Raw genomic sequence first — 23,951 nt, forward strand, 5'->3', positions numbered from 1 at the left:
TCGGGATAGAGGGGGGATGGCTGCGCTCGGACCCCCTACCAGCCCCCAGCTTACAGCCGTGCCTCCGGGTCTGACTTTGCAAGGGGTGGAGAAGGGGTGGGGGTCCCGCTGGGGACGGGCTCCCTCCCTCCCTCCCCTCCCCGGGCCCCAGTTTGGGGACCGAAACTGGGGTTGCAAAACCCACCTCGGCGGCGGGGAGTGGGGCGGGGGGCCGAGCCGGGGGGCCGCCCCCCGGGGCCGGGGGAAGGCAGGGCCAGCGCCGGCAGAGCCGGCGGGGGGTGCGCGGTCTCCGGCGGAGCGGCGGCTCCCGGCGCGGCTGCGGGAGGCAGGCGGGGGTGTGCGCGGGTGTGTGTGCGGGTGTGTGCGTGTGCAGGGAGGCTCCTGCCCTGCCAGGGCACATCTGGCCGCCGGGGAGCTGCAGGGAGGAGAGAGCCGGAGCCGCGGGCTGCTCCCAGCCGAGGCGGCTCCGGGGGGGGGGGGGTCTGACACACGCACACGCACACGCACACGCACGGCAGCCCGGGAGCGGCAGGCGCCTCCTCCCCGCCGCATTAAAACGAGCCAAGTTTCCCCGGCGGGGGCAGCGGCCCGTCGGGGAGCGGCGGCGGGTGCGAGCGCGGCGGCGGGCGGTGCTGCGGCCCCGGCGGGGCCGGCCCGGCCCCGGGGATGCACCTGAACGCCACGGCCCCGGCCGTGCCGGGCGGCCCCCTCCACCCCTACCCCTACGCCAACGCCTCCAACCGCTCCGACCTGCTCCCCAAAGGGCCCGACGAGGAGGACCTGGACGTCAACACCGACATCTACTCCAAAGTGATGGTGACCGTCATCTACTTGGCTCTTTTCTTGGTGGGCACCGTGGGCAACTCCATCACGGCGTACACGCTGGTGCGCAAGAAGTCGCTGCAGAACCTGCAGAGCACCGTGCACTACCACCTGGCCAGCCTCGCCTTCTCCGACCTCCTCATCTTCCTCCTCTGCATGCCCATCGAGCTCTACAACTTCATCTGGGTCCATCACCCCTGGGCTTTCGGGGGGGCCGTTTGCAAGGGCTACTACTTCCTCCGGGACGCCTGCACCTACGCCACGGCGCTCAACATCGCCAGCCTCAGCGTGGAGCGCTACATGGCCATCTGCCACCCCTTCAAAGCCAAGAGCATCATGTCCCGCAGCCGCACCAAGAAGTTCATCAGCTGCATCTGGATCACCTCCTTCCTCCTCGCCATCCCCATGATCTTCACCATGGGGGAGATCTACGGCAAGGACCAGAATCCCGACTCCCTCATCTGCACCACCATCGTGGATGCCTCCACGCTGAAGACGGTGATCCAGGTGAGGATCCCGGCGGCCGGGGCGTCCCGAGCAGCCGGGGCCGGGCAGCCGCCCCCCTCCCCGGGCTCGGATGGCCGAACTTTGCGGTGACGGGCGGGGCGGGAGGGGGAGGTTGGGAGGCGGGGACCGGCTCGGGAAAGGGGTGTCCTGGGCAGCCCTGACGGGGCGGACCGGCCCGGGGTGCGGGCAGGCGGGATTTGGTGGGGGTGGGGGGTCTCGGCTCCGCTTGCTGTGCCCCACCCCGCACGCCCTCCTGGGGGCTGAGACCCTGCCCCGGGGTAGGTCCTGCCCTGCGGTTAATCCGGCCCCGGGCCGGTGCAAGCCCCCCCGGAGCTCCTCTCCCGGCGCGGCCGGTGCCCGGAGCTCCCGCTGTCCCGGAGCGGGACCCCCATGTGCTGCAGCCCCCGGGGCAGCCGGGCCCCGGGGAGGCTCGGGTCCTCCCCAGATGTGGCAGTTCATCGCCAGAAAACCCCCAAATCTCCACCCTTTCTCTGCATTTTCTGCATCTCCTTTCCCTCTGCTGGAAAACCGGCAGCAAGATCGAGGGAGATAAAACCCTCTCTCCCCCTCTCCCAGTTTCTTGGGTTGATCCAGACAGAGCCCATTTCCTCTGTGTAGCAACAGATCCTAATTTCAGAAAGTTTTGGGCACAAGGTGCAGCATAGGCATCCAAAAAGGAACTGCATCTTTAAAGCCAGAGGCTCGGTTTTTTTGCTGTTTTGGGGAAATCCGTAGCTGGTTTAACTAGCAGACCCCTCCTGACTTCAGACAGGCTTTGCTGGTCTCCACATACTGCTTAATCTAATATGCCCATGCGTGGAAAGGATTTCGGCATCAACGCTTGCTGCGCGCCAGTGCTCTGAGGGGTTGAGGCATTTGTTTACTGGAGCATCAGGCTTGAAAAATGTAAGAGATGTGGAAGGAGAGACAGAAAGAGCAAGACACCAATCTCCATGGTCCCTTTGCTGCCAGGCTCACATGTGATAGCATCTCAATCTTTTATTTTGAACATGAATTTCAGGTGGGTTTAATCAGCAGCCAACTAGAATTTAAAGCTGCATGTGTACTAAAGCCTTTGAGATGTTCCCACAGTTAAAGGGAGGGAACTTAAATGGAAACAACTCAGAATCATTTCTCCCAGTAGAAGCAGGCGAGGGTCCATGCGGTTAGATTTAAGCCCAGAGCCTGTGGGTGTTCAGACATGTTTGTCCAAGTTTCCCCCTGGACTGCTCCAGTGAATGAAAATCCACCCTGCACAGAAGCACTGGATCCCGTCTGCAGTTTGTCGTGATACCGAACTTTCATCCTGAGATGGTGGGGCTGTATTTCTCCTGCAGGTGCTCTGTAGATTTTGGCAGTGGCAGCCCAGTGTACTTAACCTAAATCCTTGACTCTCTAAGGAGACGTGAGCCATCCGATTTGAGAACAGTGTGGCTGAAATGCATTATTTCCAGTCATCCTTCTCTTAGGATTAAGCTGATGCTCATTGTTACTATGATAGGGCTAAAAAGAGAGGATTATTTCCCAGCCATGTTTTTGGAGATTACAGTTTAAACAATTCTCAACATATTTTACAGTCTTGCTATTATTCAGGCTATACCTTATCCTGTTACCCAAGTAAGAAGTAGGCAGACATGAATGCACAGTATGTGAAGTTCACCTGGGGGCTTTTCCTCATATATTTTCTTTTAATTTCACTCGTGAATTAATTTAGAAGTAAAAAGGAGGCAGCTGTTGGGGGGGGGGGGGAACAAACCCCACCATACTGTTCCTTCTCAGGGGATCTGGCCTCAAAAGTAGATGTGCTAAGATAGGAAGGTTGTTTAATGGCTTCGCTCCCCTCCTCCGAGCACAGGGAAGCAGCACACGAGGCAATGCGGGCCCCTGGGCCGGGGAAGGCTCCAGAGTGAATAAGCAAAGCAGCTGCAAGTCAAGTTTGAAGTGCATTAATGGAAACCATTGCACAGCGTGTGAGCGGGCATTCTCACGTCGTAAGCTGTGCAGAGGTTTAAAAAAAGACAAGTAATGGAAGACCTGTGAAAGAAAGGGCAGTGCTAATGTGGAGAGTGACGCGCAAAGGGCTTGCCAGCCAGAAATCTGGAGCCCTGGTCCTTCGCAGTGGATTCAAGCTGCTTTAGAGCAGGTCTTCGCATCTCTTTGCGTTCATTTTCTGTCGTTAAATTAAGCAGAGCAGTGATGCACTTGCTCGAGCTGGCAAATCACTTGTAATAAATCACTCAACATATTTCACTCCTCTTCCTGTTTGGCAAACTGTCTAAAGCAAATCGGGATTTTTTTTTTTGGAAGCCATTAGTTCTCCAAGAGGTTTTATTTGTTGACTGATTGAAAGGCAGTCCCAGAACAGAGCAATTGTAACCATTTATAGGCTAAGAGCCCAGTGTGAGCTATGGTTCTGCTTGGATCATTGCAGGAGAACATTCCTCCTTGGACTGGAACAAGCTTCCCAGGATGAATATTTGAGTGTATTAATTTAACATCTCTCTTTTTGCAAAAGTCCCTCACTATTTGCTTTGAATATTTAAGTTTGAATGACATTTCCGAGTGAAACTAGACTGTGTGTGAACAGTCAGGATTCCTTATAACAAGAAAAAAAAAAAGTGTTCAAACAACACTCGGTGTATTTGGTTTTTGCTCATATTACTTAACTTGTACCACTTGAGCTCCACAACAGCTGTAAGAAGTAACGGCTGATATTCTTCTAGTAATTACAGATTGCTCAGGGCAGCACGTAAGGATAAGCAGGAAGAGCAATTAAGTGCGATGTTCTTCAGGGCGTCACCATGGGTCACCATGATCACTACGGCCGGGCCCTGCACGTCTCGCCTCGTGCCATCGAGCCCTAAGCGCTCTGTGGCTCGGATACTTAAGTCTTGAGAACAGTACCATTTCCCAGCTTTGTTTATCACTATCCTTGCAGCTGCTTAAATCAGCCGGTGAATCTGGTTTATTATATATTCTTCACTGCCAAGCTTGCCTGTTACTTCTGTCAGTTAGGGACGTCTGGTTTGAATATTGGCATCAGCATGGGATCTGGTAGCAGGAGTAAGTCCATTATAGCCACATTATTTAGGTCTAGTTAACACTTTAACTGGCAGACATCCTCTAAAACACGCTGCAGCCAATCTTAGGTTTTTTTCCACAGAAATTAAACACCTCTTAAAGCCATCCCGATACAAGTAAATTCATGTTTTCGTGCCACTTCAGCTAGAGGAGGTTTTAAAAGCTCCTCATTGTGGCAGCAACAGAGAGGAGAGCTCCGAGGCAGAATGAAATGGTTCCTCTGTTCACTTGCGGGTTGGTACCTGTGGGTTTGGCTACTTCACGGCCGTGCTGCTGGCTCTGGGGCCAGCTCCCCCAAAACAGGACCCGGCTGAGTGTCCCATCCATCAGGCGCTGCCCTGCATGCCGTTAGCACCGTACACTCTCAGCCCTGTCTTTCAAATAGGTCTTAATTTTAATGGCCAGGTGGCTGTGCAAATAATTTTTCCTTTGTTGCTTCTTACTTTCTTACCTTTGTGCCTCTTTTCTGGAGTGGTCCTTAGTGGACCTGGGGAAAGAGGGGAAGTGGAAAGAAATACCTACAATCCTGGTGCACCGTCAGTCCCAGCACGCAGCGTCAGGCAACTCGTCAACCTAAAATCTCAGGATTTTAATTGAGCCTGGATTGGGCACACGTGCGAGGGGAGCCTGGGTGTGGGCAGCTCTCTTCCACCCTGCAACATGGGAGAGCGAGCAGCGTGTTGTCCCGCTGGCATGGCACGGTCTGTGCTTGGATGTCTCTGCTGCAAAATGTCCCCTAAGTTATGGCAAGCGCCTGGGTAGATAGTGTCTGACACATGCTAATGTTTTATTTGCACGGACAGCTGGTGTGAACCCATTTATTAAAACACATGGCAGCAGGCCCTGAGCCTCCATAAACTGTCACAGCTCTGTCAGCGCCAAGTTGCTCATTTGATAGGGCAACTTCTTGGGAAGCACACTGGGAGCTTCTCTGGACCTCCTCACGGGTTTGGGTGGACGGCTGCTCCAGCTCTGCTCTGCATCAGCCCACCCTTGCTTGGCTGCAGCTCGCCTGTCCCTCCAGATCCCTTGCTTATTATGTTTTGTGAAGTCTGCTCATAGTTCAGATGATTTGTAGAGTAAATAACTCCGCACGTGAAACAGCCGCTTGCCCAAGGACGTCCTCTGCTTTATTTCTTCCTACATCTCTTCTTGCGATGCCTTCGAAGGAATGTGCCAAAGAGCCTCAGGTCTGAAGGGGTCGGGAAGGAACGACCAGGTGATGGAGCTGGGAGAGACAAGGTGCAGCCTGGCCTCTCAGCATCCATTACCAAGCTCTCTACACACTCTTCCGAGGACATCTATTCAATTCCCGTTTGTGTGAGAGACCCACAAAGTTATTAATTCCATGCACGATGTTGCAATCACTCCCTTACACTTTCCTCTGGTGAGGAGCACAGTGGTGTGATGAGCTTTCTGCTGCGACAGCACACGGTCAGTGCCATGGACGGCAGGGCTCTGCCCACTGGCAGATCTGTGGTGCCGTGTCAATAAACATGACAAGCATCTCTCCGTAATACACAAAAATAGCAACCCATAAAACCAAATGGCTGAATTTTCTCCACGTTTGCTGGCAAATCATATCCAGGATTAGTCAATGGCTTCAGTTCAGGAATCGTGCATTTATACTAATGTTGACTAGAGGAATTGAAGTTGGTTTCTTTTCCTTAGGTCACAGCCAAATTCCTACTATAGCTTTTAATAACAGTACTGTTTTAAATCACTCACTACAGCTCCACGCAGTGATAATCCCACCCGTTGGGCCTGGCTGGTGAAACTGTTTTGGCTACACACACACACAAAGGATCTCTGCCCACCAGAGGAGCCCACGCCTGGGTGCCGCTGACCCCTCCGCCGGCACAGCAAACCAGCACCTTTGTGGCCGGACTGTGTCCCACGAAAGGTGTCCCGTCGGGTCACGGTGCTGCCAGCCCCTCGGGTAGACAAGAAAATGAAGATGTTGGTGTTTAAATGTGTCTGGATCTGTCCCCACAGTGATGGAGAGAGACACCCGCACAGTGGGGTGCTCGTCAGTGGTGGCAGGAGCATCCCTAAAGAGTTGCGTTTTCTCCATGGACTGTGCAGCAAACCCAGGGCTTTAATTCAGCATATGCATGGTGACAGCCCAGTTTGCCTAATCCCAGCCCGTTTACACTGTGGTCCATCTTGCAGCTAGATCTAAATTAAATAAGCTCTTGTGTTCATTGCTTTATATAACCATTTGGCCTGCTGTGTTTTGCCAGTTCTTACATAATTTCTTCTTTTTTTTCCCCCAATTGATTTTAATTCACTTGATTTCTTTTTCCCTCCCCCTTCCCGTGATGTCAGCTGGAGGGATAATAAAAGAATGAGGAAATGTGGCCGATCAATTTAGCTCTTAGGTTTTCCTCTTAACAGCAGTTTGTAAAGGCAGAAGAGACGAAGGTAATCTAGTGGTTCCTCTTCCCACAGAAAAAAAAAAAAAAACAAACCTGCAGCTGCCTTTAATCTTCTTCCAGATCGTTTAAAACAGCTATTTAATTGTCTTCTCCCTACTTCCCCCCTCCTTTCCCTTAAAGGCTTTTACTATCGTCTCTGTGCAGCATCTGCTTGAGACTCACAGATGGCACTTTCGCTTCCTGACGTTTAGAAACGCTTCTGTGTCCTGCCCGAGGCAGGCGCGACGGGCAGCAGCCCACTACGGGACGCACGCGGGGCAGAACAGGCCTGGGGCTTCGACGCTGTCGCCGTCGCGTTTTCCCTACTGTGAAATTACCCCTTGCTGACGGGCACGGGAGAGCGGGTGAGCAAAGGTATCTGGAGAGGCTGGGGAGCATGGTGGGGTCCAGAGCTGACAAGGTGGGAAAGTTTGAGTGTTGTGGCCATCTAGCCCTAAAGTAGATGTCATGAGATGCCAAACCCAACAGCCCCAGTGCTGACATCCCTCCTTTCCCTCGCATTAAGCAGATGAAGCTGAGTTATTGTATCCCCAGTCTGTCTGCTTGCCAGTATAAGCCACTTGTGCCGTATGAAGCTGGAGATGCTTCATCTTCCAACGCTTGTCCTCCCTGTATCTCCATACCCTGCGTCCCTCTCACGGGGGTGTCAGCACCCTCAGTCTGGCATGGTAGAGAAAATCAGATTATAAATTAATTCCGAGCTTTCCTAGCCTTTTCCCTGCTTCTATGCGCACATGAGCACCCTGCGGTTGCTTGTCTGGTCTGACCATCTGAGACCAGTCCAGTCTCAGCTCCTGGCCTTCATCACTCTCTGCAAGAACACATCCAAGCAGGGGACCTGGGCAAGCCAGTCTCCTGGTTTCATGAAGAGCTGCCATTCCCCAGGTGACAAATTTTGCTGCCTTTATTGTGGAATTTGAGTTGATATTTTTAAATTCCCTTACAAAATGTCATCCTTGCTAGTCCCAAACCTCTGTGCAATGCAAGCCAAGAGCGCTTTGCATCAGAATTAATGCTGGTCTGGCATCACAATGGTTGATGGCCCAGCAGCTCCCCTCCTGATGGTGGAGGGAGCACGGAGCTCCTCCAGCACGGCTGGGCATCACTTCCACCTCGTGTCCTGGGCTGCAGATGGCACCAAGCGCAAGGGCTGCTCCTTGGCGGTGAATGAGGAGTGAGTGCTGCAGGGCTGCAGCCTGGAGGGTGGCAGGACGTGTCTTGGAGGACGGGGGACGGAAAAATCACACTTGCATGAGCCCTGCCATGGACTGAGCAAGACATGGGCATGGGGCCACGTGCTGCTCCTCTGCCTGGCTGCGGGCACCAAGCACCCATGCCATCCCCTGCCCAGGCTGGGCTGAATAGCTCCGTTCTGTAACTCTGTGTGAGAGCGTGATCACTTGGAAAGGTTTGGGTTTTTTTCCCTTAAATGAAGCTCTTGGGGGAGCGGGCCGGCTAACTCATCATGCTCCAATAACATCAGCCCCCACATTTTGCCTCCTGTGGATGCCATTTCTTCTATTCAATTTCAAAGCATCTTAGGTGTGGGATTAAAAAAAAAGAAAAGCTGATGATAAATCAGTTGAGCTGCTGAGTTATTCAGGAAACAAGTGCTCGGGGCTGGTTTAGAAAAGGTGATGGTAATGGAGTACTAACCCTGTCTGGGTAGCAGAAATTTCTGAGCTGCTCCCAGTATTTTCCTGCATTCAAAGTATCTGTTGTTAAGTTTTCCATGGATGGGAGGGAAATAGCGGTGAGACAATTTGATATCCCTATACCCCAGTGCCCTCCTGGTGCATCTCTGCATGGAAGCCCACCCTCCTCCTCCCTCCCTGGGGTACCAGAAACCTGTGGCTCCCCCCAGCTCCTGCTGGGACAGGAGATGCTGCGGGACAGGGCTGGACCTCGCCGGGGAGTGCTGCTCTCATCCTTGGCCTTCGGAGAAGGTCCGTCTGGCGGGCTGGAGGAGCCGGTCACCCCCAGGTGGTTCGAGCATGTGAGATTTGCTTCTTGTCTCCTGTGGCTTTTTCACTTCAATAATTCTCAGAGCAGAGAGTGCACTGCCGGGTGTGACTTCATGGGGGCTTTTTGTCTCCTAGGGAGAAAAAATAATAGAATGAACAAGGTCTTTTTAACTGAACTTTTTTTTAGAGAGATAAAGTTCAGTGAGGTTTCTCTGAAGCTTTAAGTTCTCAGGGACTAGAGACAATTGTCAGTTGAAGACGGAAGCCAGAGATGAGATTTTCCTAGTGGAAATGGAAAAAAAAAAGGAAAAAACATAAACTTTCACTAAGTCTTCAGTATCTGAAAGGGGTAAAAAGGCATCTCTTTTATGCAAAGTGCTCATGAAAACTCTAGGAGTACCTCTAAGCTATAAAACCACACACAGAGCGAAAAGCTTATGCAGTATCAGTAAATCAGAGAGGCATCGGAGTGACAGCTAAGCCAGAGGACGTGCCCTGGTTTGGTGGCATCGCTCGTGGCCGCGTTGCCGGCTCGGGCGGAGCAGCCCCTCGCCATCCTCGCGGGCAGCCTCCCTGCCCGCCGGCTCCCCTGGCTTTACAGCCGCCCTGTGGATATACACCTCCCAAATGCTGAACTCTGTGCAGTAAATCTCCCTTCCAGGTGTCTGTTTGCCAGGCGAATTCCTAAATATATAAAAGAGAAACAGGCAGCCTAGTCAGGACTGGGTATATAGCCTGATTTCAGCATTTTCCCTTCTCTTTGAAAATACCTTCTGGTACTTTCCTGCCAATTATTACTCCCTCTAGATAATAAAGAATAAACTTCGGGCCACTGCTGTTACAGCCAACTTATGCTCTTGAAGCGAATGGTTTACCTTGTTTCAAGAGATTTGTTCCTGCTCCAGAGGAAACAAAGGAGATGATTAGCAAACAGTCCCTTAGCACGCGGTATGCCCATCAGGAGACTCCTGGGATCCTGGAAGCTGTCTGAGGACCTTCATTTCAGGGACTCAGGATGGATCTAGTTTAATCTTTCCATGCCTTCCCACTTGCTGAATGACCCCAGGAGAGATCACACTTCAGCACAACACTTCACTTGTGCCAGCAAGCCCTGCCTCCTGCCGACAGCAGGTTTTTTGAACTATCGTATGGTAAAATATCCTAAGTTGTCCAGGTGCTGTTTCTTTGGGGCCAATGAAAACCTGCTGTCCCTTTGCCTGGAGCACTTGCCTGACTTTTGGAGCCTGCAGGATGATTTCCATTGCAAGAGAAAGGGCTAACACAAGGTTGTCTTCTCTGACAGACACTGGCTTACAGAGCCGATGCACGGACCTCTATTTTCTGGGCAGGCAGTGGGACTCCAGGAGAAAGCTGCAGTCTGTTTGCCCTGGTTTCTGCCATGAAGTGGATGTGCTGGTTGCCTTCTCTTCCTGAGCAGCTCAGCCCTGCCGATGGGTCCTCTCCTGCCCTTGCAGGCTCAGCCTGACGGATGCTCACCCGCTGCCTTGGCTCTGCTGCTCAAGGCTTTGCACAGTGTTTAGCAGCAGGAGGAGCAATCTCATCCCTTAACCATGCCATTTTCTTCCTCCTTTAACCTTGAAGAAGGGGATCTACCAATTTATCAGCTTCACCCAGACCTGTGGAGCAAAGACCTGCTGCATGTCACCTATGAACACTTTGATGCAGGATGGCATTTAGCTCTGCAGACCACTATTTTTGATCAGGACTCCAAGGAGATAATTAATACAGTCTTTGCAATGCCCCATCCTATTAATTGTAACATAATCAAGAACAATGCAGGTCTGCAGTGCTGAACCAAATAAATGTGGTCTCAGTACTAAGTAGGACTGTCATATCACCTTGTTTCCTTGGAGAACTTGTTTAATAAGTCGTAAGTCTCTGAGGGGAGACCTTATTGCTCTCTACAACTGCCTGAAAGGAGGTTGTAGCAAGGTGGGGGTCGGTCTCTTCTCCCCAGTAACAAGCGATGGGACGAGAGGAAACGGCCTCAAGCTGCACCAGGGGAAGTTTAGGTTGGATATTAGGAAAAACTTTTTCACTGAAAGGGTAGTCAGGCATTGGAACAGGCTGCCCAGGGAAGTGGTTGAGTCTCCATCCCTGGAGGTATTTAAAAGCCGGGCAGACATGGTGTTTGAGGACATGGTTTAGTGGTAGACTTGGCAGTGCTGGGTTAACGGTTGGACTTGGTGATCTTAAGGGTCTTTTCCAACCTTAACGATTCTGTGATTCTATGATTCTATGTTCAGTACCAAATTAACCTGCTTTTCCCTCCTATCCTATGATTTTTTCAAACCCATCTTATAAAAATGCAACTCACACAGCTACTGGGAAAGTTTAGCTCATTGCTCGTATCACTCTATTGATTCCTCCTGCAAAGACCTTACATTTTATCCTCACAGGGACAATTTATACATTTTAATATACTCGTTTCATTCAAAAGAGAAACTCACAGGAATGAGTTTCCCTCCCCAGAGCCCTCGTTTCATTTTTTTATCACTGTCAGTCATGGGCTTGTGACGTTGTCATACGTACTTGTTCTTTAACTCCAAGGATGTGGTGTGATAAAGCACTGTAGGAGAAAGGGGAAATACAGGTTCAGACTAATAAATAGATATTTGCCCTGCTAATACAATGATGGGGTGATGTGTATGCCCCAAACAGTTAATAGACTGCAGCCACTAACCCAAGGGACAAACTCTACCCTGAGCTTGGTCTCCTTCACTGCTTTGGCAGCTCACAGGTGCTTCCCAGCCAGCTCAGGAGAGCTGCAGGATGGAAAATCCCTCAAAAGAGCAAAAAGATATGCAGGAATTTGGTCAGAAGGCGTATCACAGTGCAGCAGCCCAGCAGAGCAGGGCACACGGCCAGCCTGGCAGTCCTGGTCCAGCATGGAGACCAAGCCGTGCCAGGAAAGAAATCCTGTAATACCTGAGGCTCTGAGAGGCAGAGAGGAGCTGTGGCAGAGAAAGATGCTGGGGAAAAGCAGCAATAAAGTAACCGATAAGTTCACTGCCCCTTTGGGATATACTTTTTTTTCTCCCCTGAAAGTCTAATTGAATTTTCTTTGCTCCCATCCTCAGCAGTACAAGACGAGGTACAGGTACAGCCTCGTGCCTGCACGGTCGTTGTGAAGGAAATCCATAAGCAGAGCGTGGGGAGGGGGAGAGGAAAGCAAAGGGATGGGGGTTTGTGGTTTTGTAGGAGGTTGGTTTCAAATAAGCTAGCAGGGTCTGAAAGCTGCTCAGGGGGTTAGAGATGGATTAGTGGGCTGGGCAGCACCAGGCAGTCAGGAGGGCACAGAAGTGTGATGTTGCACTGATCGTGTACCTCCCTCCAAATATTTGTGATCTAATTTATGTCCTGGGGTGGAGGGATGTTTCAGGTCCATGCTGCCACGCTGTTGTCTGCCACGGATACCACAGCTATTCCCAGTGGCTATTACCAGGTTTGAAGCAAAACAGAATAACCCCAAACCCTTCTCTCCTGCGCTCAGGTCTAGATGGTCTTTCCCACCTTGCCGTCCTCCAGCCCAGGGTCCAAATCAGGCAACATCCTCCCACACCAGGGAGCAAGGGAGCCAGCACAACTCCCATTTCTTAATAGTTTACAAACTGCCTGACTCTAAAAATCACAGTGCTGGCAGCTGTGCTGCTGCGGCAAGGTTTGCAGGGAGCATGACATTTCTCAGGGTGATGGGTAAGTTGGGACCAGAGCCCCAGTTCCCACTGCCCAAATCTCCTCCTGAATTCAGGCCACTGACTGCTGAGGGGTCAGGTGGAAAGCAGGCGCAGTTTGTGTTGCACGAGCCGAGCCCCTGTGCCCATGCCACCGGCCGTGCTCGTGCCCTCGCTGCTCCTCTGAGCTCAGCTGCTGGCAAGACAGACCAGGGAGAGGGAGGAGAGCTGGCTCCCAAAGCTCTTCCCAAAAGGGTCTGTGCCGCAGGAGTCACGGTCCTGCCGCTGGAACACCCTGTGTTTACTCCAGGGATTTTAATTGTCATCATCAAAAGCTTCAGCTCTTTGACTTTTATGCAGTTAAACCCATCTATCAGTTCCTATAGTCTGAGGCCAGGAGCAGTTTTCTTTAGTTATTTGCCTAAAATACGTGATGAATTCATCTTGCTTTAGGACAAACTTTTTTTACCTTATTGCCAGAAGAGCAAGGCTGACTATGTTGCTATAATTAAGATGCTTATATATCAAATTAAAAACACTTGAGGTATTTTGCTGAACCTCAACTCCAGCAAACCTATACTCTATTCTGCCCAAGCCAAAGTGTCCACAATACAGCCAGCACTGCTAGAGTTTGGGCTGACACTACAAACCCCACTAAGGGGGTTAATTGCCCCCCCAAATGAGTTTCTCAGGGCGCCGATGATGGAACTTGCCACTACCATTTCCTCCAGCAAGTCAGGCAGCCGACCAGATCTGTCCGGTCCCCTGTGAACAGCTCTCACGCTTGAGTCTGCAGTCAACAGTGGGACAGTGTTTGACTTAAATATGGCCTTTAATTTATTTATAACTCCATATCCAGCACTCAGTATCATATTTAATGCAAATAACATTCAAGTGAAATCCCCACTGAGAGGCACATTATGAAGATTAACAGCCTGGCTTTTCTATTACTCTGGTTTATACGGTGCTGATTTGTGCTTGGTGCTTTATAGGCAAATGTTAAGATTATTTGAATCAAGAAATCTACATCTAAGACTGCCATTTTGCAAAAATCAGTGCCTGAAAGCCTGCTTGTGGTTCCACGGCCAAAGGAAAGGGCTGGAGGCATAAAAACCGCTGGGAAATGCTGACATCCAGGTAGGCAAGAACCTCGGAAGGTAACCTTCGCTGGTCACACAATAGGCCATCTGTGAGGGTTTTATTTCTTTTAATTATATAGCCTACTTTCCTTTTAAACAAGCTGTCAGGAAAATTAATCTCACCAAGTTTAAGATGACACTGAACATATTCTCATGCCCTGCAATTATCTGGAGCTGTTTTATTCCTTCGTATCTTCATGTGATGAATTTGTCAGGTGTAATGCCATGGGCTCAGCACCTCATTATGGACTTTATTAATAGGTTTGTGTCTGATCTTCTGTCTGGGTCCTTCTCTGTCCCTCCCATCCTCTGAGGAACTGAATGCCCTGCCCAAGTTCACTTTTCATGGAGGAGAAATGTGACCAACGTCACATTATGAAATGTGGCCAAACCCATTAGTTGCCAGGACAGGAATCAGGTTTGGTTTGCTTTTCACCATGGTTCAGGCTCACACTCCAGCTCTGCAGAGAAGCTGCTTCAGGCTCCACCACACTGAATAATGCAAAGGGCCTTTTGCAGGACCTTGGCTCTGCAACTTGTGTTGAGACTTGTTTTGGCATCTGCTCTGCAGGTTGCCATTGAGATGCAGTTCTGAGATGCGTAAAGGAAAGACACAAAACTCAGGGCCTAACCTGCTCCTTATTAGCTCCTTATTGCAGCTAAACAGCCATAGCTGTATGTATTGGGACCCCGAGCCCCCGGATCCTGTACACTCAGTCTGGCACAAACAACATTAAAGGATGATTCATGGAGGTATTTAAAAGACGTGTAGACGTGGCGCTCAGGGACATGGTGGACTTGGTAGTATTAGGTTAACGGTTGGACTCAATGATCTTAAGGGTCTTTTCCAAGCTAAATGATTCTATGATTCTATGTGCCAAAGAGCTCACAGTCTAAATAATCACCGGAGTGATGCCTCTCGTTCGCTGTGTTGTTGTACAGATTCTGGCTCTGTCACTGGCGTACTTGTTGCTCGCTAAGAGATTGCCTCTTGTTGCAAAGGGGAAGGGAAACCTCTCCCCCCTTTTCTCTAAGAGGGAGTCATGCAGTGGTGAGACCTCCTAAGGGCAGCTATTGCTCGAGGGCAGCGTTAGGGTATCGGAAAGGAATAACCAGCCCAGCTTTAACTGGAGACAAGTCAACGCAATGGCAGCACATCCAGAAACACTGCCTGATCTGCTGATTGTTTTCCAAGAGCATCCTGGAGCCAAGCAAATATCATTTATTCTTTAGTGTCTAGTGAGAAAGGGGGTTTGTTTGAAGATAGAGCAGTAGCAGCTACAATAGCCATTTTTCTGAGAGTCAAGGAAAATGGCAGAAGCCTATTAGACCTTCTAGCTCACTGCTAAACACACTCTGCTCGGGAGCAGCAAGAAGATCAAAGAATTTCCAATGAGCTCCATTATGGTTGTATTTTCCCTCAGTTCATCACCAAGCCAGAGTATGAGGGTCTCACTGACGTGTCTCAGGGCAGTGCTTCCAGTGAAAACAAAACCACAGTTATCCAGAGAAATGGACTTTTAAAAGGGGCCAGAGCAGAGAGGTGGTAATAATAGCAAAACACAGAGAGGCAGCAGCTCCCAGCACCCAGCTGCCCAAGTTCAGCTCCCAACCACAAACCCACCCCATCTGCCTGCCCCCTCCCTGCTCCTCCCAAATCCCACCGGGTCCAATCATGCTTCCCATGGTCTTGCCCCATTTCACCGAAGTTTCAGCTTGGTGCAATCCCTTAGCAACCTGCTCTTCAAATTCACCCTCTCTAGAGTGGCTTCCCACTGTGTTAGGGGAAGGCTGGGGGCTAAAGGAGGTGCTGGAAGCAAGAGGAGTATTTGAGGTTACAAGCATTGGTGGGGCTTTAGGATAGAGTAGCTGAGCTGTATCAGAGGGAGCTATTCTGCTCCTTTATAAGAAGGCACAGGCATCTGGTTCACCGGTGTTATTAATGCTAGGGGTCCACTAGGAAAAAAGAAGGAAGATGAAGCATGGCAGGAGCTATTTATTTCAAGAATGAGACGCCAAGCACATTACTGCTTGCCAGCTCTGTCTCTTCCAGCAAATGAGGTCTCCCACCCCTGTCACTCCCTGTCTAGCCTGAGTTCCTCTAAAAAGGGTTAGAGAGATGAGATCTGCAGGGAACGGCTGTATCACAGGGAGACGATGCAGAAGGTCTTCCACTTTTGTTAATGTTTCTCTTTTCCTTCTTCCCCCCCCTCCTTTTATCAACGGAGATGTTTCAGGAAAGACTACCACATATCAAGGGACAGGACAAGAGGAAATGGCCTCAAGTGGCATGAGGGGAGGTTTAGGTTGGATATTAGGAAAAATTTCTTCACCGAAAGGGTTGTCAGGCACGGGAACAGGCTGCCTAGGGCAGGGGTTGAGTCCCCATCCCTGGAGGTATTTAAAAGCTGGGGAGATGTGGTGCTTAGGGACATGGTTTAGTGGTGGCGTTGGCAGTGCTGGGTTAACGGTTAGACTTGGTGATCTTAAAGGTCTTTTCCAACCTTAACGATTCTATGATTCTATGATATATAGTGATGTTACAGCCAGAAATAAAGCTGGCTTTTTTCTTCATTCCTTTGAAACAAGTGTGTTTCGGAAAGGGAAAATTGCAGGTCATACTCTAGAGGTTTTCTCATATCGTGTAGTGCTGTGCTAAATTCCATCCCTTAAATTTGCCTGGGCAAAAGTTGCTTTTAAGGGCCCTCAGGGGCTGCCCCCCTCATTGAGAGGTTATGTCTCCTTGCTCTTGCACAAAACAAGTTCAAATAACATTTCTGTTTTCTACGCTGAAGGTTGCTGGTTTCTTCCCTGTGAAATAATGGAAAACTTTGTTAAACTCATCAATTATTTAGGAAAAAATGTAATTTACTCAGTTTCAATTAAAACAAAAAAACCTAAAGCAATAAAAAACCCACTGGCAGCCTGTAAAAAGTTGAAGCAAAGAGACAAGGGCAGAAACAGGGCAAGAAATGACAGTTTTATATACCTCCTGCTGGGTACTGATAGAAGAGGCCTTTGTGCCTGCAAAACAAAACTGGTTTTCTGTTAAAGCAACTATTGACTCAAACTCTACAACTGCAGCTGTAGCCTTGCACAGAAGCCGTACGCCAGCGAACAGACCGACTTCCTCGCATCTGCTCGCCCCCGCGCAGCCGGTTCCCCTGCCTCCGAGCTGAATTCAGCTCTTTTCTGAAGAGACAGGGGCCGCTTTCCCTTGCGGCTGTAAATCAGAGCCATGCCTTCAAACTCAGCAAAAAAAATACCCATTTCAGGTGATTTTTCAGGAGAAGGAGCTGGTTTGGGGGATTTGCATGACTTTTCCTATTTCCCAGTTTTACGGGGCTGGACCAGCATGGCTGTGACAGGTGGCTTTTGCTGGAGCTGTGTCTGACAGGGTGCAATCCCTGATTTTCCATGCGGATTTGCGCTAACGCCTTTCCTGAGCCATCCTCATGACAACGAAGAGCAGCTTGTTTTTAAGGCCATGCATATCGATCCAGCTGTAGAGATTATTGTGACTTGTGGCCTGTGGGTACTGTTGATACAAAATTGAAGCGCAGCTGAAAATCTTCTGGGCATTAATTCCTTTTCAGCAATGGGCTGCTTTCGTCTCTGGGAGTCTGGTCCACACCCCAGTGCTTTACACTAAAGGAAAACCTTAATAGTTAGCACATTTCCCTGTATTTCTGTCCTACAAATCTCACACAAGCACGTTTGCAAAACCTGCTTGTGCCGCATGGAGTCATTGCATCGACCGACTGGCTACTCCTCTTCAGACCCAGCATCCCCTTAGGAACGGTGCTGCTCTTCTGCCAAGAGCTAGCCCATGTCTGGGGCCTTTCAGGTCAGCGTCTCGGCAGCCCTGAACCACTCAGGTGGAGAATGGGTCTTTCTGCCTGGCTGCTTTCACTTATAAACAGACACTGGTCCCAAACACAAGGTTTGTGTCGCAGCGGGGCGAAGCTGGTTTCCTTCCTCCGAGCTGGGTGAGCCCGATGCTTCCAGCATCAACACTGTATCAGCTCGCCAAGGCTGCTTTTATTGTGCATGTGCGTTGCAACATATCTATTGGCATAAATCATGGACACGCAGTGAAGCGACAGGGGGATTCCTGGGAATCCCCCAGGAACGGGGTTGGCAATCAAAGACCTCTTCACCGGTGGTGAAGGGCTGTGCTCAGCATCCCAGGAGGCTGCTGGGGAGAAAATCCCCCACCCTTTCTGGGAATGAACCTGATGAAAATTGGTATCAGCAAACATCAAGGAAGAAGGCATGAAAAATGACTTTCCAGGCTGGGACAGTAGTTGTTTTGACAGAGTTTTCATACTTTCGTTCAATACTCCATTGAAGCTTTGCTGGAGATAAGTGATCTCATAGAAAACAGGGCTTTTGTGTCCAGTCTCAAAGAATGAATTGCAAAGACTGCTGAGGAAAGTGGAGTTATTATCCAAGGAGACAAGAAATTCAGCTAAAAATAAGCATGGCTTTTTCATTTATAATTCTAGCTGCAACTTGTCAGAAATCTGGCTCCAGCGAAGCTGATTGGGCTGGAAATGGGGCAAAACAAAACGTGCATTGGTCACCCCTAAGAAACCAGCTTGTTCCAAGACTTAATCACAAAATGCTTCCCGCTTCTCCTTCTGCTCACAACATAGTATTCAACAAAAATGGGATGTTTTTTAGGAGCACATGATTAAGGCAGTAATGTAGATATGAAGGGGCTGCCCTGCCAGCCTCTCCCAGGTGTTGGGTAAAGTTTTGTGTTTAAATTGTTTTAAAGTGAATGAGACAAGCTTGCCTGGAGCACCAGCATCAATCCCATAGCAAAAACGGACTGATTAAATAAACAGAGATTTTCCTGGTATTAGTGCTGTTTAAATAACTTTGAAATGCTTATTATTCAAAGTAAATGAATTACATAACCTTTTCCCCTATTTTTGGCTCAAGAAGGAGTCAGTGAATTTCCTTTTTCAGAGCAGAACATTTGTGCTTTTTACCATGATTCAGGGAACAGTCTTGTACTTTGAAACCGGTGCGTGGATGATTCACTGTGACACATTTTGTGTTGGCAACGGGCCTTGTCTCGAAAGCCTCGCTACGCCGTGTGGTCCGGGCTGCGCCTCTCCAAAATTTGGGCTTGCAGCTGCAGTGACCCTGGGGGAAGGAGCTACAAAGGGATTGATCCCTGGACCACACCAGAGTGCAAGTTAGCATCAGAGCTGACTAGGGCAGTCTTTCATTACCTTTTTTAGTTAGAGTACATCCTTATATTTGTGAAAAGTTTCATGGGTCACTTCACTTCCAGTTTTTCCTTTCTTTTTTCTTTTTTTCTTTTTTTTTTTTTTGTTTTTTTGCCAGCTTCATACATGCAGTAACTTCATTGCTTAGCCCCAGGCAGTGATGAGGGTGACCATCTCTGAGGCATGGGTACCCGCTGCTGCTCTCGCTCTTCCTCCCCATTCCCTGGCCAGGGACATGAGCCCCATTGGCAATGTGACCGCGCTCTTCTTCTCATCACCACGGCTCCATGTCAGGCCGTGTTTCTGCACACCCAGCTTTATATCCTGTAACACTTTGTGGGCATCATCTGGTTTGGAGCTGTGGGGCTTATTTTTTCTTCTTTTTTAATGCAAGACAGGTAATGTGGCAGGAAGGGTCGGAGAGTGGGCTGGCTCTGCTCCCCAGAGGGCTGTCCTTGCTGCACTGGAAGGAAAGTAATTTCGCAGCCTAGTTGTCCCTGGTTTCTAACACTGTAAGTGAGAAGAGACATGGAGTGATGCAAAAAGTATTGTGAAAACTGTGCTGTTTAACTCTCGGTTTACTGTGTTATCTATCAAAGTAATTACATGTGGCTCAGGAACCTCAGACTGCTGCAACGATATCATTCTCCTGTAGCTTTTCTACTTCCATTTAATTAAAATGTTATTGTTTCATTCACGTTAGTTTGCATTTTAAATAAGGAGATAGGGACAGAGTGGCTGATTGGTAACTTATTCTCTGCGTGGGTAAGATAAGCATTAATCACCCTGTCATACTCATGCTTTCTCTTTCCTTATGCATCTCAGACATCAAATTGCAAATAAAGGGGAGGAAAAGCCTGGGTCTCGATGACACTTGATTTGTTTCCTCTGTTGGGTCTCAGGGAGGGATGCTGAGATGCCCTTGCTGGCTGCTGGGGTAGTCACTGGCTGTACATCAGCTGCATTTTGAGGAATGAGGGAACTTTCATCCCAAAATGAAGCTCTGCTTTGGAATTTAATGTGCTTCCATCTCCTGTTACCTTTAAGTTGCATTACATGCTTTATCACTGCCATGCGCCTACCTCTTTGGTGTGTCAAGGCAGGGGAGGGAGAAGAGCGAGACTGGGTGTGTATGCAAACAATCCTATTAGAAACATAATCTCAAATAATCTCCCTAAATAATGCAGCGTGGCTCAGCAGCCCCTGTGTCCCCTCATATGCCAGGATTTGCTCCTGAAATGGCTGGCATGCAGCAGGCGCACATCCACACCACCCTTGGGAGGCTCAGCAGCCTCAGGCTCCATTGCCCTTCCCCGCTCCCTGGACACAAAGCACATCAGCCACGGCGGAGATGATCGATGGAGATCTGAGCATGTTAAATGGGAGCAGAAGTGCAATACTCAACACGGCTGGGTTTTGAGGTGGGGAGCAGGAATCTGATAATTTCAAATCTCCCCTGCTCCAGGTGTTTCTGTAGCCCTGAAGCACGTGTGCTTTTGTAGGGTATTTTTAGCAAATTTAAGTTTACTGAAGGTCACGGAGAAGTAGAGCATCACCATCTGGAAGAGCTGTCATTCCACTTCCAGTCTAGCAGGAGTAACACATTGACTTATTTATGAGAGCAGTCAGCTCCCTTCCCTCTGTGTGTAACAATCTGCTTTACCTCTCCCAGCTCAGAGAAATAATTTTATTGTCAACAAATCTGTGTCCTTAATAAAACCTTAAATCAAGTTAAGCGAGATTTGAGGGAAATGGAAATGTTCCCAGATATTATTACTTTTTTCATTCTTTCCAAAATATCCCACTCTTTCACTGTCTAAACCAACGAAGAGCAATCACTGCTCTGGCCAAAAGGAGGGGGAAGAAATTATGTTTCAAATCGTGAAGGCTGCTGGAGAAACCCTTGGCCCCAGCAATTCCCAGTGGCTGTGTGAGCCTTTGGGTGTTAATGCCATGCTCACATTTCCTAGTTTTCTTCTGTTTTGGATGTAGCTCCATCTTCCACCTCGGGAGAGGGACTGGCAGGAGGGCAGCATCTCACTAACACTGGCAATTCCCAGTTAGCTTTCCTTCCACCTCTTCTGAGCTGCACCAACAGCCCTTCCTTGCAGGAACAGAGGAGCCTGAGTGCACAGCAAACTTCAAGCAATTCATTAAATCTTGCAAGACAACATCCAAATATCTTGTGCCCAGTAGGAGAAGCTTGATCTGTTAGCTGGAAAATGCCCGTGTCAAGAATGACTAATCTCAGCCCAGATGATACCTGGAAAATGAAGCTATTTGATGCTCCCTGGAGAGAAAGATCCATCAAAATGGCAAGAGTAGCTCAACAAGCATGAAGAGGGAGAATGCAAGCCATCACAGCACTATCTATCTGGCTTATTTATGTTATTGTGTTACGTCATTGTGTGTTGATGCTATTGGGAGACATCTGGGAGAGGACATGGGGAGAAGTGTCCCTGGCCAGGCTGCCCTGGGCACATCGCAGACTCCCACCTGCATCCTCCAACCCTGCAGGACCTTCCCTGGAGCTGTGATTGTAGCAGCTCCAAATATTTTATTCCAGGCCTAAAACAGAGCTTGTGTGGCCAAGGATGAAAACTCAGAAGCAATAGGGAGGGGAGGCTGAAAAAGAAGCTAAGGAGAGAAGAAATTAGGGCTGCCCATGCTGTGCCTACCTGTCCCTGGGTAGGCGTGCACTGCTATTGCAGACTGTGGCCGCTGAGACGGGATGATTCCTGCCTGGTGCTGAGCTCTACCCTGAGCAGATCCTAAGTCTTCCCAGACCTCAGCACGGCCTTGCATAGCCAGGGAATGAGGATTCTCTCAGGACCTTTTGGGGTCCCACACATCCTCTTAATTTTAACCTTTTCTCCTGTCCATCCTCGATGAGTTTTGGCCATCAGAGTTTTTTTTCCAAGACAAGACCAATATCCTTCCAATATCCTTCAGACCAGTATCCTCACGTCTTCAGCAGCCAGAAGGGTTGGTTGTTGCGTGACACAAATCAGAGATTCTGTGCCATGGCTGTGTGAGCCTTGCCTTCCCCCAAAGGGAGGAGAGCCTAATCTGTGCAGGACAGTCAGGTCATAAAATGATGAAGAGCATCAGAGATGCTAATGACTAAGCATTCATAAACTTTTTCTAATAACCTTAATAATTTCCGAAGAAGTCTTCCCTGAGCTGAGTGGCAAGTGGCTGTGACTGGAGAGGTGCTAAGAAAGGAGGATTGCAGCAAAGGGTTGGGTTGGTTCCTCTTCCCATCTCTAAGCATCAGAAGTGTGTTGAAATTTTAGGCACACAAAAGTAGCACACAAATGACATGGCAGCATAATGATCCTTAGTTTCATTCTGTATAAATGATGGGACCTGATACAGCCCAGGCTATTCAGGGCCCCTCACCAAGACCCACTGTTTCCTCCTCCTTTGTTTCAGTCCAGATGAACTTTCTTCCTTCCAATACTAGATTTTTATTCTTTTTTTTGTGGCCAAAATACTCTGAAGGCACTGTTGGTTCACCTTTGAAAACAAGGTTGTCTTGTCACAACCTCTGCACCCAAATGCTGAGCTTCACAAAAGCACTGATGTTTGGGAGAAATCTTGACCTTCTGTATGATGTTAGGAGCCTGGAAAGATGTTGGATAAGCAGGCTCCAGAATGAGATCAGAGCAGGTGGGTGACCTCTATGGCACATTGCATAGAAAGAAGGCATGAAAAGCTGGAGGGGAATGAATGTACAGGGCCATGAAGACCTGCGACATCCACCTGCAATGTCCGATGAAGTTCTGAAGTCTGGTGGTGGGTTTTCTGCCTGAAGTAGACACTGTATTTGTGTTTATGGAGATGCCAGCGTGACTTCATTGATTACATTTTGATGTTACATCAAACAACACTTGCCATGAGTATGAACAGTCCAGAGCTGGTTAGTCAGGGTAATGTAGTTAGGCCTGTCAACCATCAAGACGTGCTTGGCTGAAAAGTCAGAGACTCTAAGCTGAAATGTCCTTGTGCTTCATCAATACAATTATTTTAATGAAAAATGCCAGTTCTCACTAAACAATTGCCTGTCATAATTGTCTCCAAAGCTGTCATTACCAAGGAGTCAGCTGTCACTTGCATAGATGTGCTTCTGGAGATATTTCTGCCTAATTCTAATGAAATTGCCCAGCAGAGCATTGCTACAGAATACAGAGATAGCCCTGGGGCGCAGAGGAGGGTGGTCTGTCTTTCCCCAGATGCTGGTGTGGTCTCTCTGGGCTGCAGCGGCAGGAGTTGATCCCTCCTACTGTTCTTATTCATTCTTTAGTGCTTGTCACAAGAAAACCAGGGTTGAAGACTGTGGAGATCCATCTGCCCATGGCAAGAGCTGCATTCTTGCTTCCAGCGCTTATGGGCTAGAGACGCTATTTCTCCTTCATCCCCTCTTTCCACTGGAGACGTTCCTCCTGCACTTGGGAGAACAATGGGGTTTGGGGTTGCATAGTGAAATAACTCATTTTCAAAGGGAAAAAAAATGTGTTTGTGTCAAACCGAGAAGAAAGAATTAAGAAATTTATCAGGGATGAGATAAACAAAGCCATTAATTTGGGGTTGACCTACAGCACTTTGTTTGCAAAGAAAAGATCTAGTTTGAGCTGAGGTGAATCACCCTGCTTCATTTTTGGCTTATAACCCATCTTTTTCTTCCTTCTTTTTTAGCTTAGGACAATTCTGAAACAAAACAGAAGTTCAGCATGTTTTTTTATTTAATATTTTGAAATTAAATGTGTTAGTGTTTCCAGAGAGAAGACAAATGTTTATTTGAAAACACTGAAATAGTTCAACATTTCCCCCACTTTCTTTTGTCAATACTGTTTATTGAATTATAACATGAATCCTCAAGTAGCTTTTGATTTCCTTCCAAAAATTCATTTTTCATCAGATTCACCATTCTCAGAAGAAGGTTAGCTGTCTATAACTGCTGCATACTTAAGCAAGGGCAGAATCACGTACCTCCGGGCTTGTAACTCCTCATCCTTTTGCGTCAGCCTTCACCTGGGTGACTTGTGTGAGTTGCTGGAGC

At 48.9% G+C, this 23,951-nt stretch overlaps 1 protein-coding gene across 1 annotated transcript in view; it reads left to right on the forward strand.

Annotated features, from left to right (window-relative positions):
- The first annotated feature begins 663 nt into the window (after nt 1-663).
- Nucleotides 664-23,951, forward strand: part of NTSR1 (neurotensin receptor 1) — a 63,905-nt gene continuing 40,617 nt past the window's right edge. The window contains exon 1 of the mRNA XM_009461592.2: nt 664-1,329. Within this exon, the coding sequence (XP_009459867.2) occupies nt 667-1,329 (663 nt within the window). The 5' untranslated portion in view covers nt 664-666. The remainder of the gene's footprint in view (nt 1,330-23,951) is intronic.

This window comes from Nipponia nippon, unplaced genomic scaffold, assembly GCF_047370975.1.
Source record: "Nipponia nippon isolate SJK-2023a ecotype South Korea unplaced genomic scaffold, ASM4737097v1 scaffold_13, whole genome shotgun sequence".
NCBI classification, from domain to species: domain Eukaryota; kingdom Metazoa; phylum Chordata; class Aves; order Pelecaniformes; family Threskiornithidae; genus Nipponia; species Nipponia nippon.